Raw genomic sequence first — 18,567 nt, forward strand, 5'->3', positions numbered from 1 at the left:
GGGGGGGGGGGGGGGTGCCCTGTGCATTATAGGATATTTAGCAGCACCCCTGGTCTTTACCAACTAGATGCCATTGGTAATGCCCTCCTTCCCCCACCAAACTGTAACAAACAAGAATTACTCCAGACATTGTCATATGTCCCTGAGGGAAGGGGAACAAAATTACCCCTGACTGAGAACCTCTGGCTTGTACTGACTGTCCCATCAATAAGATTTGACTCTTTCCTCTCCAAGCTACAAAGAAAGAAATGATTACAGATCTGATTTCTGGGGTGTGTGTACAGTGGGGGTGGGTGGGGGTAGAAGAGATGCCAGCTCGCACAGAGCTGAATGTTGTTAAAACGACAACAACATCCTGCCTCCGGGCACATCACTCACCTCATCCTAAACACATTTGCATCATTTCAGTTTCCTGCAAATCCAACCAGAGAAAACCTCTCTTAAGGATTATTGGGTAAAAGAACTTTGGGAGAGAAGAACCACTAGGTGGCAGTACACTCCAGCGATTCTGGCTGCTGGAGCCCTGAGTGTGGAGCAGACAGTGGGAAGAGAAAAAGGCAGGCACAGTGTCATCTGTCACAAGATGGCCCGGGAAGAGCCTTTCCGCTAGGTGGGCAAGTGGATGGAGCTATGGATCGCGTGGCAGCGCGGGAGGGACTGCGTTATGTGAAGACACCCGCAGGGAACTTCTTAGCTACTGCATTCTTAAGGTGAACAGGCGGGGTGCCGTCCCTCATGATAGCTCCCAACATGGTGACTTTATGTGGAAAAGTTCTTTTCCATTGCACACCCCAGCAGAATTGTTTTCCTGTGTTGACGGGACCCACCGTGCAGTCCTTCCAAGCTTTGATGGAAGAATCAAGATTCACACGTTATCCACTGACAATTGGCAAGCCAGTCAGTTTGCAATTAATACTGCAAGGAGCTGTTATCTGACCCAAAGTCAGTCTGCCTAATATTTTATTTTACTCTCTTCTACACAGTCTGCCTCTTGGATTTCATAACACTGCAAGAGACCCTTAAACTTACAGCTTTCCTTTGTTGACCACGAAATATAAACAAACATGTACTGATAGTATTGCACACAAAATTGTTATTTCTGTTCATATGTTTCTGATATCTATTTTAGATAATGATCAAATTTTTTAATTCAAAAATTGTAAAAGAGACAATGAAGCTAAAGTGAATACTGAAAATAAAGTTTTGATATCATAATCAGTGACTTTTGAAATACCAGCTTTGCTAAACAGAAAATATCAATGTTCACAGTTTATAGCATTCTATTTGCTTAAGTTTTTCATTATACCTTTGCTAGAAAGAATCATATAGTTTGTTAAGATATATTTCATCTGTTATTAGAAGCCCAACTATTATTTCCATATAGAAAACCAAGAAAGAAAAATTATCGTAACCCAATTTCTCTCTATAGTTTTAAATCCAAATTTTGTCTCTGCCCTCTGAATGGCGCATCAGCAACTTTGCCTAAATACTCTCCAAGGGAACTCATTTTTTAATGATGAAAGGAGAGGGAGGAGGAGGAGATGGCGTGGTGGAGAGGGAGAGAAAGAGAGAGAAATTACTGTTCTCCTGATGTTCTAGAGTTAAAATTTCTGGCTATCCAATCAGTTAACCTACCTGCAACCTTACATAAGGTATAAGAAAAACTTACACTAACACTGTTAAAAGGATCTATATTTTTAAAGACTTTTGAGACCTAGTCTTAGGTGATTATACCTTAGTGCACTTTGCATCTGATTTCTTTTTTAATTTCTATTTCTACTGCTTGGCTCAGGCCTTACTGACTTTCATCTGGACTGTCACAGTAGCTTCCAGTGTGGTTTCTCAGATGCCAATCTCTTTCCCTCTCAGTCAGTTCTGTCCATGACCACCAGAGGGACATTTCTGAAACACAGCTCTAACTGTTATTTCCTTCATCAAATGACTTCAGTGACTTCCTCCTCCTGCCGGGAAGCAACTCTCAAATGTGAAGGTGCTTCTGAATCACATGTGCAGTTTTATAAACCGCAGATTCCTATGCTCCAGCCAGAGTAATTCTGAATGTGGGGTTGGACCCCGGAACTTTCATGAAAAGCCAGAAATCCAGGTTTCTGTTACATGATCTTCCAATCTCAGTAAGCACAGGCCAGACCAGAATCAAGCAGTTATGCAAGGCCTGAATACGGCCTAAGATACAGGAAAGCACCATGCTAATGGGAATGGCACATCCCAAATGTGAGACATCATTAGTACCTTGCACCTAAGTCTCCTGCCTGACTGGACTACCCCCAGTTCTCCAAGGATGTCCTGCATTTTCCTGGTTTAGAGGCTTGTTGGTTCACACGGTTCCTCTGCCTGGAAAGCTCTCCCTCTCTAGCCTCTACTGATGAAATCCCACCTGTCATTAAGGCCATCTCTGTTCAGTACAACAAAAAATTTTTGAAAGTACTATGTACATGGTACTGTGCTTAGCCTGTGGGGCTCATGAAGAATAACTTAATTCAGATTAAGTCTTCCTGATCCCAGGGTCAGGAGCAGTCTCTCCTTTCTGTAGGTTCACCTGGCACCTGTATGTAAAACACCTCTTCTCTGCTATACTTGTATTTATATGTTCTGATTTGCTAGAAGTTCCCCAGAGGCCCTGTGCATATCTTATTCAACTTGTCCAAAGCCAACCAGACAAAGTCCTCTTAGGACATGCTTGTTCATTACCCTTCCTATCTCATACCTATGCCAAGCTACTAGCCTCAGGATCTTATTGGGATTAAAGGAGGCTTTTTAGGCTGGAAGCACGAGTTATCTCAGCTAACCAATACAAACAATTTTAAAGGCAGGAAATTCACTTTTTAAATATAACCTTATTAGAAAACTTACACAAATATTACTAAAAGGAAATATATTTTTAGAGAAGTTTTAAAGAAAAATCTTGAGACCTAGTTTGAGATAATTGGGCTGTCACCAAAAACATTTCAGCCAGATAATAGCCTTACCAACTCATGGCAGGTGATTAACTCTGTCTATAAATGTATGAACTCAGTAAAATTTTAGAAGCAAAATAGCTTATTTTGAGATTTGGATGAACAGTGGCATAATTTAATTTATTAGGAAAATAATAACTCAAATTGATTTTTCTTCTCCAGACTGCTCAGAGGGCCATTCTAATTTTAATCAAACATACTGGCTTGGTATTCAGGGTATAAGCTACAGCTCAAATATGAGATCAGTGACAGGACATAACACTGTCTGTCCTGGGGACTTCTGGCCATTCTGGTCACAAGAATAATTTGCAAGTTGCTCTCTCACAATCCCAGCTGGGGAGATCTAAGCTTTCCAGGAAACAAAAGAGTTATCAACTCTAGAGGAACCCAGAAAAATGATTATTCATTACACTAAAAGGTGAAATAGTTTTGTGATAAATCTTCGTTGCATAACAAAACATACATTAACATAAAAGATGTGCCTGCCACCCGACAGGGGAGTAATAAAACTCTGCTCATTTCAATAGTAGGACTTGATAGATACTTTCAGTAAGAACCTTAAATAACATTCATAACATCCAAGGAAGCATCTTTCACTCTGGATCAGATACGCTTTACATTTAAATTTCTCTTTTGTGATTTTAACTGCAGTTGAATAATAGGAAGATAATTTTAGAGCTGTGTTATTTTGGCCATTAGTTTTAATTTATTGAGATTAAATACAGACCTCATTTATTATTTCGTTTTGCCATTCACACCTTCTAATTTTATGTGTTGCTGAGCACTAGAAAAAAGCAACTTTTTTTTTTCCTTTTTGTCTTTTTTCGTGACCGGTAACGGGATCGCAACCCTCGGTGTCGCCCCACACCGCGCTCAACCAGTGAGTGGACCGGTCTCTATATGGGATCCGAACCCTCAGCAGGAGCGCCGCCGTGCTCCCAAGCACTGCACTCTACCGAGTGCACCACCGGGCCGGCCCGAAAAAAGCAACTTTTAAACAGATTAGCTCAGTCACCTGAGGATTGCTGAATGATGCTTAAGTGTCCACAGATACCAGAACCAGCAGAACTCTAACTTCTACACAGTTGGTGCTCAATACAGAGAGAGGGGGAGAACAACTGGGAAGGGCCTCTTTGTTGGCAAAGACAACTTTCCTTTTCAGGTTAAACAGCTAAGCATGTGACAAGGGACTGTCACTCACCACAACTTCTTGACAATCTTCTCTTCTTCCTGAAGGTATTTCTGCCTCTCCTGCTCCACAAGGGTGCGCTGTCGCTGCACAGGATCCTCCAACCTCTTCAACGTTTCCATCACTTTGCCACTGATTTCCAGCTCAGCCTTCTTCATCATCGCCCTCAGTAACTCCTGGTTCTGCAGCTGTGGAACAAAAGAAATCAACCTCGATGCGGTCTGCCTGCCTGGCAGTCTTTAGAAGTGGCTTTGGAGAATCTTTTTTTTATTTCAGGGAGAAAGGAACAGGAGCAAAGACTGTATGTAATATTGCTTCTTCAGTCAACATCTGAGTTTTAGCAGCTGGGTGACAACCAGACTTTCATGTCTGTGTCTGCAAAAAATTAGATCCTTTCTATACAAGCACAGTGCACCATGAACAATAGGCATAAACTCTCACGGACATATTTTTCACCAGCTTTGGTGCCAAGTAGATTTTGGATGGAAGCAATACCCTCTCCCTAGCTCACTGCAAGACCTTGAACACATTACTGAGACTCTCCTGGTCTCCGATTCCTTATCTCTAACGATGGGGGATCCACTTTCCTTGGCAGGGCTATTCTGAAGATAAAATGAGATACTGCTTGGTATAGAATAGGTACTCAGCAAATGTTGATTTGACTATGAAATACTTCAGACTATCACTGAAAAGAGAATCCGTGTCCCTCTTACTAATGTGGTTCCATATACCAAATACCAACGAATCACAGAACCTTAAAACCTGTACTTGATGTTGACAGTGGCAATGACCATGATTCCAGGTGAGCCAAGGCTCTTGGCAATTTGCTAATTTCCCTGGGTTTGAGGTAGACGTGTCTACAGAAGCCCACAATTTCCATATAGTTTCCAGAACATTCTTGTTTCTCATCATAGACAGTATGGGACCTGGGAGTTTGCATTCAGGCTTCACAAGAGTCCAGTCAAACACTTGAGTCCCTGGGGCAAGAAAATTTTCTAAGAGCACATCCATCAAGTAAATTCACACAATCAGCCTCAATAGTGGTAATTATATTACATCTATTATAAGCCTAAAATTCCCCTGAAATTTCAATTAGCAAATTTCATTTGTTTTCTGGTTTCAGGGGCTGTTTTATAACCACCATATATCACCTCATGGGAGTGAGGATGTCTCTGGTGACTGTCCGCTACCTGTGCAAATTGAGGGAATATGCAATCTGACCATGTCACCACCTGCTTGAAACCTCATCATGGCTCCATTTTCTCTGAATAAAGACAAAACATTTCAACAGGGGCCACCAGTACAGCCACCATTAGGTTCCAACATCAACAATGAATGACTGGCCTCCAGAGAGAGACTGCCTGGTTTCCATTTCTATTTTACCACTCTGTAGCTTTGGCATTCTGGGTCTATCCATAAAAAAGGGTAGTGACAGTTCATGGCTCATAGGCTGGTCATGGAGGTTCAACGAGACAATAAAATAAAGTGCTTATAGTAGTGTCTGGCGTAGACCTAGCTCTGAGCACATACCAGCTGCTGTTATCATGGAGCATAAACCTGGGGGTGGAGCCTGTGGTTTTGTCTGGGAGGGAACCAAATAAAAATGTGTCCCTCCAGGGTTACTTTCTCTCTCTGACTCATAATCATGTGCTCAGTCTGCTCTTGCTCATGTCTTTTTACTGTGGTCTTGAAAAAAACCACAGTCAGTCAGTCAATATATTGCTGCAAGATACCATTTTTGGAGACCATGCACAGAGCACAACTTCTTCCCATGCTCTCTGCAGCTACAGCCTGTCCCCAGGGTGTCAGGCATTCTGGCCACTTTCCACATGGCCACTGCACACACGTGGCACTCTCTGCCCCAGCCATACCAACATCCTTTTGGTTCTTGTGACTAGCTGGGATCCTTTCTGCCACAGGGACTTTGCACCTGCTATTCCCACCTCCTGGAATGCTCTTCCCTACACCTGGTGAATTTCTGCTCTGCACAGTATCCAGGACACTGTGCTTCCAGGACACCATGCCTCGCATAAACTCAGTAAATAACTGTTGAATGAATGAACTGACGGAAGCAGTATCGTTGATAGTAACAGAGAACAATGGAGAATCCAAAATTCTTTTTGAAATGGTTAAAATCTGCAGTGTCCCAGGGCTCAAAGATGCTTTAGGCTCAGCTCTCATGCCCTGGCTTGCTCTGACTGTGGTTGTTGTGGCAGGTCTACAAGTCAGCACTGCATAGATCAATCAATTCAATACACACAGCAAAACTACCTGCTATCAAAACAGTATGCTCAAATTCAATGCCATGTGTCAAATCCCACGGAGCTATTGCCTTTGAAGGGGAGGGAGAATGGGTGGTAACAGGTATGCAAGAGACAAATAAGTAGATCATTAAATGGGTCTGACAGTTACAATGCCAGGGTCCCACTCTTGAGAGATTCTCATTTAATTGGTGTAAGGTGCAGCCTGGGCATTGGGAATTTAAAAAGCTCCTCAGATTATTCTGATCTGCCACCAAAAATGGCATCATGTTTAAGAAAAGGGCTCTTGAACAGATGATGTCACTGTGCCAGGAGCTATAGAGCACAGCCCTTTGCCCCTAACCCTTCTGTCTAAATCCCACAAAGAAACAAGCTCAAATAAAGCTGTCGTCTAGTTAGCAGAAGATATTAACAACAGTCATCAAGCTAGAAATTATTGCCAGAATATTTAAAATTCTTAACATTGAAATTTGAGAGATGGTAAAAGTACAGCCCTGAGAGGTCAAGTGACTTATTTAGTGTCACTTGGCAATTCTAGGTCTCAGTCAGGATCAGAACCAGGTCTTCTCAATTCAACCCTAAGTTGCTCTTCTATGCAGGCAGGGAGCATGTCTGTTTTGTTCCCAGCTATAAGCATAGTTTCTGGCACACAGCAAGTCCCTAACATACACTTGCTCTATGAATGAATTTCAGTATAACATTTCTGAGAAGACTATGGATATATTGGAAGAATACAATAGCACGTGATGTCGAAATGCAACTTGACTTACTCCTCTGGGGAGTTGGGCGGGAGGAGGCTCTCCTTGAGGTCTAGGCTTCATTATCCTCCTTCCCAGCAAGAGGGGCTTCGCAGGACCCAGCTGAGGGTACTAAGGAGGGGATGTTTCCTAGCAGAGGGATGGCACATGGGTGGTGAGGAGTGAATCATGTAGGAATAAACATTGGCCTAGATACTCTGTGCCTGTTCTTGCCACTGTCTCCAGGCTGCAGGACTGTCCCTGCTCATCCCAGCAGAGCGTGAAAAGAAATGCTGAAGACAGGGTGTGGATCAGCATCTGCCTAAATGCTTCCAGTTAATTAGTTGTCAGCAGTTCAATCATTAAGTTTATTTTTGCTTAGCAGGTGAGGCCTACATTTTAATCATTTAAAAACATCAACTCCATGGAGGTATAGTTTATACACTATAAAATATACCCATTTTAAGTTGCACAGTTCAATGAGTTTTGACAAATATATACACTGATATAATCACCACCGAAACCATAGATAACATTTTTTTATCACCCCAAAAGATCCTTCGTGACACTCTGCAATCAATCCCCACCCCCCAGACCAAGGAAACCATCAGTCTGCTTTCTGTTACTATAGATTAGTTCTTCCTGCCATGTAAATAGAATTATACAATATATACTTCTCTGTGTCTGACTTCTTTTGTTCAATATATTGTTTTTGAGATCCAGCCATGTTGTTGTGTTTCTACTGTTGTGTTTCATTCTTTTTATTGCTAAGTGGTATTCCATTGTACAGATACTGTAAAATTTTTATATTTTTATGTATTGACTTGATTCTGGTGATCTGGCAGAATTTACTTATTTCTAGTAGTATATTTTGTAGATTCCTTTTTATATGTACACAACCATGTTATTTGTGAGTAAAGCCAATTATACTTTGGGCTTTCCCATCTGTATGCTTCTATTTCTTTGTCTAGCCTTATTTCATTTGTGAAGATCTTCAGTACAGTGTTAAATAGAAGTGACAATAGGTTTCCCTGGCCGTGTTCCTGATTTTGTGGAAAATATGTTTAGTGTTTTACCACTAATTATGTTTTCTGTAGATTATTCACAGACATCCTTTATTGGGTTAAGGAAGTTTCCTTCTACTCCTAGAGTGATGAAGGTTTTTATCACTGATGTTGAATTTTGTCACATGCTTTTTCTGCACTTATTGAAATGATATAATTTTTCGCCTTTATTCCATTAATAAGGTTAAATACATTTTTTTTTCATATTAAACCAATCTTGTATTCCTAGGGTAAAATCTGAGAATACATTATCCTTGCTGGATTCAATTACTAATATTTTGTTGAGGATTTGTTACATCTGTTTTCATGAGGAATATTGGTCTGTGGTTTTCTTTTCTTACAGTATCTTTGTCTGGTTTTGCTCTTAAGGTAATGCTGGCTTCATAAAATGAGTTGGGAAGTGTCTTCTATTTTCTGAAAGAGTTGTTTTTTCTTTCTGTCCTTTAAACATGTTATTTCATTGTCTCCTGACTTCTCTTTTGTTTCTGATGAGAAGTTGGTGTTAATTCTTATTTATATTTCCCTGTACGTAACACGTGGGTCCTTCAAAAAGTTCATGGAAAGATTTATATTATTTTTAATTCTATTTTTTCATGAATTTATTAAAATACCCTTGTATGTCTCTTTTCCACCCTTCTGGCTGCTTTTTAAGATTTTTCTGTTTATCCTTGGTTTTGGGCAATTTGACTACAATGGGCTTAGGGGTTTATTGAGTTGTTTTGGTGTGCAGACTTACAGCTTTCATCAAATTTGTAAAAATTTCAGCCATTATCTTTTCAAATAATTTTCTCCTCCTCCTTGACCACTTAATACTGTTCCACAGGTCACTAGATTTTAGTTCATTTTCTTCAGTCTTTTGTCGCTCTGTACTTCAGATTGGACTGTTTCTATAGCTATGTTTTCAAGTTGGCTGATATTTTGTTTGGGCAGTGACTAATCTTCTGTTGATGTCCATTCAGATATCATGTTTTTTCAGCTCTTGAAAGCTCCACTTGGGTATGTTTTTATATCTTCCATTTCTTGTCTCATTCATTATGTTCATGTTTTCCTTTAAGTCCTTGAGAATAATTATAATAGCTGTTTTGGAGTTCTTGCTGTTGATCTCACTATCCCTGTCATTTCTGGTGGGTTTCTATTGACTGATTTTTCCTAAGGTTATAGGTCACATTTTTCAGCATCATCACGTCTAGTAATGTTTGATTGAACATTGGGCATGGAGTTTTGGATTTTGTTGTTTTCCTTTACAGATTTTGGATGTTCTTGTCAGACAGTTCAGTTCCTGTGGATAAATTCTGTCCTTTAGTAGCTTTTTGTTAAATGTTGTTAGGGTGAATCTAGGTATCCTTTACTCTAGGGCTATTTGAGTCCTAAGACTGAGGCATAGCCCTTGTCTGATCTCTACTGAATGCCCAGGTGCTCAGCAGGCCTCCTCAGTCTTGCTTGTCAAAAGATGAACATCTCCCAGGCTGTGTGAGCTGTGGGAATTTTTTTGCTTACTGACCCCCGTGTGGTCTTTGCCGTGTATAGTGGTCTTTCCCATGCATAGTGGTCTTTCATATGACACATGCTTGGCTTATTATTCCATAACAGACCCACGGACTATGTAGTTCTTTCTTTGCAAAGCATTCTTCTACTTGGTGTTCCATTTCACAAATTCTAGCTGCTTCAGCTCTCTAAACTATCTTATCTCTTCAACTCAGTAAGACTGTCAGTGAGCTGCTGGAGCCACCCCTTTCTGCACCACAATCTGAAAAGTGCCTCCAGGCAGAAGACTGGGTTAATTTAGGTTTCACCTCCTTTGTCTCCATTTGCCTAAGGATTACAGTCTTGTGTTGTCTATTGTCCAGTGTCTGAAAATAGTTGGTTTGTGCATTTACTTAATTTCCAGTTTTCTTGTTGTGAACAGTGGAAACACAAGTAGAGCTACTGTTACTCTATCATAGCTGGAAACATAATTTATTGAAAATGCCTTGACATTTTTATCAGCATACATACACTTATAAAGAAACAATGTTCTCGGCCATTAAAATTTTAATTGCACCAAATAAGTTATCCATATCAACTTCGCAAAGAAACTAGGAAACTCAGTCTTGATTTCTCAGGTAAAAATCTAAGAGTATCAGTCTTGCCAACGGTGAACAGTATAATTGGACTGATTTTGCTGTTTAGCAGTGACACTGCACAGTGGTTATACAACAAATCAGGAAGTTTCATGATGATAGCCAGACACCAGAATGACTTCTGACCACCTACGTAAGTTCCACAGGTTTTAAGGAACAAGACAAAGAATGCCTGGTCACAGCCATGTGTTATTTGGATGTTTTACTCCATCTTAGACAAGCTCTTGTTTGAACATCTGACTAGGGTTTGGTACATTGTATAGCAGCCTAATGCCAACTCCCATTTCACTTTTTATTTCTGCCTGGCAGGGTCTGTTCCACGTGGGCCAAATTCCAGTGTGCTTTTCTCAGGGATACACATTCTCATGACCATTATTTTGGATGTCAGAAGATAAATGAGAGTCTGGCACATTTCCTTGAGGCACTGTCTTAGGAAAAGACACATTAAGAGAAAGGTGCTGAATTATATAATTTCATATACAAGGGCTCTGCTTACTGCTAGGTTTCTTTTTTGCATTGATATTTTACCTCATCCCTCTCCTGGGAGGAGATAGCAAATTCTCGGTAGTCTTAAAAAGGTAACACGAAGTTTGGAATAACCTAATTTTTTATTTAATGGAAAATAGAATAAGGAGATAGGGTCCAAGAAGAAAATCGTGGGAATTAGAAAAGCAGGATGTTATTCATTCTCTCTTTAGGCCAAGTCTAATCTGGCCTCCACAGAACCTGTAACATCTATTCCAGAAGCTTCTCTGTCCCCTCAGCCCACAGAGAGAGACAGAAGTGCAGTCACTTCTGTGGATATGGGATTACCTCAGTAAAATCCAAGTACTGTGGCATTTTGGGAAAAAGATGTCGCTCACCATTTAGAAAAAGTGGGCTTTGTCTAGATCATATCAGGAAGGGTAATGGACAAAGATAATCCTTTTGAAGAGAACATTTGTTAGGTACAAGACCTTGACATGACCCTTTTCCAGAGCTGCCAGCTAATTACAAGCCCAACTGTTATCTGGGGATGAGAACACAACAGTATAAAAGTTCCACATCGTTCTCATACCAATTGTAATTAAGCAGAGAACACATCGGATTAGTCACTGGGTGACTGTTTGATGCCAGGGCTTTAAGTCAATGGGTGTATTTTTCCCACTTCCAGAGTGGTGGATACTTCTGCTTCACTCTTTGTGATAGTTGACTGCTTTGAATATTTCCAGGAGGCATCTCCACAACTGAGCATTCATAATACCTGAGAAGTTCTTTCCCCGGAACATTCTAGAATCACCGGGGCCTATCCCCAGACCTCACCAATGAAGTCAGACTCTGGCAGTGGCGCCTGGGTATTGGTATTTTTGTTGAGGGCCTCCGGTGATTCCCATGGGCAGCCAGGGTTGAGAACCATGCTTAGACTGCTAATTCATGTGAAATTGAGAATTACAGGAACAGGCTTTGACTGCTTTTCTTGATCTTCCGCTTCGGCTCCTTTTTGGTTCCCTTGACATTCCTTTTGCCCTTTTGAAATCTACCCACCCCACTGTGTCTGAATCAAATTTCTATTCCTGAGAATAATCCATCAATTCTGAAAATAAAATGCTTAACTAGGATATGCTTTACAGTCTAGGATTATCCAATGATTTAATTATCTAATTACTGGAGCCGGCTGCCAACCACAAAAGATTTCATTCAGTTTCACTATTTTATAACACAGTTCAAAGAACATTTGAATTTCTAATTCAATTTTTGTTCTTTTGAGACTATTCCGGAGAGTTTCGTATATCTCTAATGATAGCTCCATTATTGGACTTATAATCACTTTAGGGCTGCATTTCATTTTTGGTGTATAATAATACATGTGCTGAAGGAGAACTGGTGCTGAGATGGCTTAATTATTCTAAACTGTTTTTGTCTTAAATAGACACTCCTGCCTGAAAAGACAGGGGGGAGGAAAGCTGAATGGGACAGAGAATACACAGACAGAGGTAGAAACAAAAGCAGCCAGGTTAGGAACCAAAGTAATTATCTTTCCTTACGCGTCTGCTGTTTAGAACTGCACAAACTTCTCAGCTCAAAAGCACATTTGCTCATTATTCTTTATTCCCAGAAAGCCAGAAAAGTTGAGCTGTTCTGCAAGCAATAAAGGAACTTGGGTGGCTAAGATAGCATTCTTGGACCTTGACCAAGGAACTTCTTTGTTTGAGAAAGCAACCGTTCTGCTCTGAGCTGCCACAGTTCAAGGGTTGCAAGGAGTGGCAAGTTGTGGGGGGCCCCTGCAAGCCAGCTGGACTCCCAAATAATGCCAGCCACGAACAGGGTGATGCCACAGACACAAACACCAGAGCCTTGGTATCAAACACCTATAAGATATCCAGGGACAGTGTGGTATTTATGCTAAAGCAATTTCATCACTGCCCCCAAACCAACAAATGCTCATTTTTGAGAGCAGTTAGGTACCCCCACACAAATGGTACATGTATGTTTCATGTGAAGAGAGCACAATTTCCACATGGCCAGCAGATGGTGCTAAAAGGCAGGAGCAATGTGAGGTGGGGCTTAACCTCCAAAAACCCTTCCAGAGACCCCAGAAACCCCAGGTAAGAACCTGGGAGCCCACAGACAGTCTGAAGATGTGTCCTTTGGCCTGCAAAGTACTAAATAATTAAGTTTTAATTAATTTCCAACATTTTAAAATAGAGATATTTCTTATATAACCTATATTTCCAGATTCTCTTGAAATATTGAAACATCTAGAAACACTGGACTCTAATTCTCTCCGGTTAAGAGCTAGCTGGAACTGAGTGGCAACTGTCCTTTAAAGGAGCCAATTTGCCAATGTCCCTTCTCCACTTCACTTGTAAGTTACTGTCTGGACACTGAAGACATTTGACTTTGTCACCCCTGCAACCACCCCAGCCCAGCCTGTAACACTTCATTTTATTGCAAAGTCTCTTTAAAATTGCAAAGCAGGGAGAAGCTAATGCAAAGAACGGGGAACTTCACAGATGATATAATTCAGAAGAGGATTTAAATGAATTTGCATTGGATGTCCACGGTGTCTGGGACATTGCATGAGAGATAGAGTAGCCTTTGGAGCTCTGAGCAGTGAGTAGCATGATCTGTTCTATGAACCTTCAGGATCCATGCCAGGGCCTCAGGCAGGTTGCTCAAACCAGCTGCCCTTCTGTTTGTTCTCTGAAAGGCAGAGGGCAAAGGGAAATTGCTTTCTTAGACTTAATTAGGTGGTAAAAAAAAAATGTAGGGCTCATGCCACCAGTGTGCTGAAAGGAGAGGAGAAATGCAGTTTGAAGCCCTTTCCTTATTGGACCTTGCCAACTCAGGAGGTTGTGTCCTGCTGGCTACTGAGGACGCCACACTGGGTGGCTACTCCAGGCTCCTGGTGTGTTTGTCTTTTAGCAATGTTTGGATTATGAACTTCCTGAAGTCAGGAGGATGTCTCCATATAGTCTAAGCCAGCCTTGTATCCTCAGTGCCCAGCCTGCCATCAAAGGCAGGAAGGTGTGAGACTGACACACAGAGCAAACACGTGATATCCTAAAGAAATGTACAAATATACGCATGTACTGAAACAACAAACTGTACCCCAGTACAATGACGAAAGAAAGAAAGAAAGACAGACGAAAGAAGGAAAGGAAGGAAGGAAAGGAAGGGAAGGAAGGGAAGGGAAGGAAGGGAAGGGAGGGGGAGAGAGAGAGAGAGAGAGAGAGAGAGAGAGAGAGAGAGAGAGAGAGAGAGAGAGAGAGAGAGAGAGAGAGAGAGAGAAAGAAAGAAAGAAAGAAAGAAAGAAAGACAAAAGAAAGAAAGACAGATGAAAGAAGGAAAGGAAGGAAGGAAAGGAAGGGAAGGAAGGGAAGGGAAGGGAGGGAAGGGAAGGAAGGGAAGGGAGGGAGGGAGGGAGAGAGAGAGAGAAAGAAAGAAAGAAAGACAGACGAAAGAAGGAAAGGAAGGAAGGGAAGGGAAGGAAGGGAAGGGAAGGGAAGGAAGGGAAGGGAGGGAGGGAGGGAGAGAGAGAGAAAGAGAGAAAGAGAGAAAGAGAGAAAGAGAGAAAGAGAGAGAGAGAGAGAGAAAGAGAGAAAGAGAGAAAGAGAGAAAGAGAGAAAGGAAGGAAGGAAGGAAGGAAAGAAGGAAAGAAGGAAAGAAGGAAAGAAGGAAAGAAGGAAAGAAGGAAAGAAGGAAAGAAAGAAAGAAAGAAAGAAAGAAAGAAAGAAAGAAAGAAAGAAAGAAAGAAAGAAAGAAAGAAAGAAAGAAAGAAAGAAAGAAATGTACAACCCCAGCTCCTTATGATCCAAACCAGGAGACAAATTATTCTGCTTGGTCAGATTTATGGGATTTGTTGACCAAGAATTGTGACACGAAGGGTCAATTTCCTTCCCCTTTGTTTCCCATATAGTTCAGATATTCCTTAACCATGGAAAAGGGTAAGAAAATTATGGAATACATAAATAAAATGCAGATTTTTTTTCTTAAAAAAATTATCTGTGGCTTTTTTTCCCTTATGAATTCATCTTCTATTCCAAACTCATAGTTCTGAATACATCACAGCCCCTGGCGCACCTTGTTGCTGGCTCACGAGGGGGAGGAAGGAGCCTGAACATTCTAAGCAGGTCACCTTGACTGGCTGTCAGGACTCCATGGGGCTCCCCTCCTTTCGGCTCTCCTCCAAAAGCAGACCTTGAATCATTTCTTCATGTGTAAAAGCATGCACAGTTTAAACAAGTGCCTATCGGTGGACTACGATTGCAGCGAAAGGCTCTAGACCAGGATTACAAGTGTGAGAAAGGAAAGCATGCCTCTGTGGTCTACTCTGGGGTCTTCAGTTAGCCCCCGGGAAAAGACGGCAGGAACAGCCCAGCGAAGGGGCAGTGAGGTGGGGAAGTGGGAGGAAGTGAACAGGAGGAAGAGAAAGGCGACTTAGGGCAACTGAGGCAGAAGACGTGGGCCTGAGGAACCCCGCCTGTACCTGGAGCTGTCGCATCTGCTGGAGCTGGAGCCTGAGCTCGGCCACACTCCGCCTCATGTCTAGCAGGCTCATGTGGATGGCCGAGGTGCCAGCGGGCAGAGGCTGGCTGGGTGGCACCGCGGACTCCAGGGCACCCAGGGTCTTCCCGCCAGAAACATGGGGGGTTCCTACGAGAGAACAGCAGCAAAGTACTTAAGAATGACAGCAGGACAGTCTAAGCAGTAAGTTCCACCCCAGTACAGGTTACTAACTCTAATAATGCCCATTTTCTTCATTATGAAAAAAAATTATCCATCAGGAAATGTTATCTTATGCAGTCCGTAAGAATCACATGCTAGAAGTTTAGTGCCATAGGAAGGTGGGCACAGAGCAGTAATGTACTTGTAATGGCTTGATGCCATATGAAGGAAGCTGTCTACAATGCTCCTATTTACCTATCTACTTCCCTGTAAGTTTATCTATAAATTTATGGTTGTCCCCCCCCCCCAAGTAAAAATTACCCTCAGAAGAGCAAGATTTGCCATCTCTGCAATTGTTCAAAAGAATATTCTCCATCTGTGAAGGTACTAAGTAAAAGAATACCCAAGGACATCTCCAATAACAGCAGCACATTGGGATTAACTTCGTGCCTTCCAAGGTCAATTATTCTGAGGGGGATCAAAACCAATTGGAAGTTTTCCTTTAGAATCACTCAAGTGACTTTATCATCATCCCCTACACAGAGGAACAGGCACGGTTGTATATGCTGGCAAACATGCGCGCGCGCACACACACACACACACACACACACACGTACCACACAATATCATTTGTTTAACAAACGAGATCATCAAGGTATCTCTCCAAAAACTGGGGCCGCGCTAGCCAGCCGCCTCCTGTTTGTAATGAGAGCTGCTCCGCTACTTCCTCAGCCGAGTGAAGGCACACCTTCCTTCTCTATCCCTCCCTCACCTTACACATTCTGAAGGCGCGTCTTGCATCCATGGAGGACAGGTTCATGGCTACATACTACCTGAGTGGAATGCCAATAACTGGCTTAAAAATATCTTTCACAACCAAATTTCCTTATGAAATGTACACTCAATTTTTAAAATGTCTTCATCTGCAACCTCTTAATTCACTACATCTGGTTTCTAACTTCATCATTCACTGAAATGGCTCTTTATAAGGTGGCCAGTGATCACCTCATGTCAACCCAAGGGATGCTCTCGAGGGCTGAGGCGACTTTGCTTCAATGTGATGCTGAGCTGTGTCAGTCACTTCTTTCCTTTTCAGTCACTTTGAAACTCTCCTCTGGCTCATCTTCTTCCCTCTCTGTCGCTCCATCGGGGTCAGTCTCTTTTCCACTTCCTTCCTCGGTAGCCTTTTAAAACCTGGCACGTTCTGTCCCGGGTCTGCTTCTCTTCTCGCTGGATGTTTTCTAGGGAGATCACTTCCTCCACCGCCACCTGCCACGGTCTGCCACATCTGTGTCTCCAGCTCCACATACCGATACTCTTATGTCACTACTGGACTTTTCCACAAGCAGGTCAAATTCATTACTTCCACTCATCTTTCCCAAACCCCTTTCTGTCTCTACGGGCCTGATTTTAGCCAGTGACACTATGATGCACTCAATTATTTAAACCAGAAACCTGAGAATCACTCTCAGCATCTATTTCCCTGTGTGTGACCTTGGGCAAGTAACTTAATATCTCTCTCTCTCTCTCTCTCTCTCTCTCTCTCTCTCTCTCTCTCGTTTCCTTATCTGTAAAATGTGTGTAAAGGCGTTGTGTGTGGGTTAATAGAATTAACATATGTAGATTGCTTAGCCCAGTGTCTGGCACAGAGGGAGCCCTCACTGCCTTAGCTGTGACGATGACTTCTCTGAGCAGAGTGCAGCTAGAGTCTCAGCAAGCACAGAAGGCTGGGCGGGGATCAGAGCCGCTGGCTGAGACCCACAGGCAAGTGCCCTGAAATCTACGAATGGAGGTGGACCTGCAGCATGAGGACCCTGAGTGGTGAACGGGTTTCAATTCAGATTAGATTCACAAGACCTGGCATCTGCTCATCCCAGCCACACAGGGGCAGTCACATTCTGTTCCCCACACACCTGGCCTAGAAAGGACAGTCAACACCATTGTCCTCAGAACCTCATTTCTTTCTGTGTAGTTTGCCCTCTAAAGTAGTTTATTTTGGTCAGTTATATTTTAATATGAATCTTATTAAGTGCACATTTGACGTGAAGCAAATGTATCCTGTTGTGATAGAAAGAACATAGGTTGGGAGGGTGGCTACACGGGCTGTCGTCCTTACTAGCTGTGTGGCTTTGGATGAGTGACTTAACCTCCCTGACCTTCAGTTTCCTTTTATGTAAAAAATGAATAACAACATCTTCCTTAAGGGTTATATGTGTTAAATGATATAGAAACAGCACATGCCTTTGAAATGGGAGGCTCCTGCTGTTCTGACATCCACAGCACACTACATATTCCTAAAGTAACCAGGAAGTCTGGGTTTCCCTTTTTCATTTACCCTTGGCCAGATGAGTTCCTTGACTTGTATAGAATTCCATTTACTTGTCTACAGAGCAGGGATAATATTTCTTGTCTTGTAGCATACTTCCTAGGATTCTGGAAGAATTAATATATTTCTGTGCCCTGTACAAGGAAGGCTGCTATGGCAACTAAGCCCCTGTGGACAGTATCTGCCCTGATATGTTAGAATGAGAAGTCGCCACTCAGCAGAGACACGGGGAGCAAGAACACGTGCACGTTGCCGGTGGCTTTGCAAATTGGCTCAGCCCTTCAGAAGAGAAAACTGGCAGCGTGTTGCCAGGGCTGCTAAACTGTTTGTCCCTTTGGACTTATTAATTCCATTCTGGGAAATACAGCCAAGGAAATTACACTTGCTCCTTCCCCCACATTCAAAAATGACATTTACAACATTTTTCAAGACAAAGAAATGAAACAACCTCTGTATCTTCAAAGGGACGGGGGTATCTTAACATAAAAGAATGACGTAAAAATGACAGGCTGTGGACTATGTTGACGTGTGTCTCTTGTTGGACATGTGTTTGGTTTCCTCCTGTGGGACATGGGAATAAAAACTGTACCTATCCCTTGAGCCGCAGTCAGGAGATAGTGAGTTAATGCATGAAAAGCACTCAGAAGAGGGGCCTGCACATAGTAAATGCTCACTGAACGTCTCCTAGTATTATATTTCCACAGAGAGTGAAAAGTAAAAAAAGGAGAATATAAATGAGCATGAACG

The 18,567-nt window shown here is 42.1% G+C and overlaps 1 protein-coding gene across 2 annotated transcripts in view; it reads right to left on the reverse strand.

Annotated features, from left to right (window-relative positions):
- KIAA1217 (KIAA1217 ortholog) overlaps nucleotides 1-18,567 on the reverse strand; it is a 152,122-nt gene that overhangs the window by 26,827 nt on the left and 106,728 nt on the right. For both annotated transcript variants that reach the window (XM_008581007.1, XM_008581008.1), the window contains 2 exons: nucleotides 15,316-15,482; nucleotides 4,177-4,352 (listed from right to left, as the gene is read on the reverse strand). In XM_008581007.1, the coding sequence (XP_008579229.1) occupies nucleotides 4,177-4,352; nucleotides 15,316-15,482 (343 nt within the window). The remainder of the gene's footprint in view (nucleotides 1-4,176; nucleotides 4,353-15,315; nucleotides 15,483-18,567) is intronic.

The sequence above is a fragment of the Galeopterus variegatus genome, unplaced genomic scaffold (genome assembly GCF_000696425.1).
Source record: "Galeopterus variegatus unplaced genomic scaffold, G_variegatus-3.0.2 Scaffold2233, whole genome shotgun sequence".
Taxonomy (NCBI): Eukaryota; Metazoa; Chordata; class Mammalia; order Dermoptera; family Cynocephalidae; genus Galeopterus; species Galeopterus variegatus.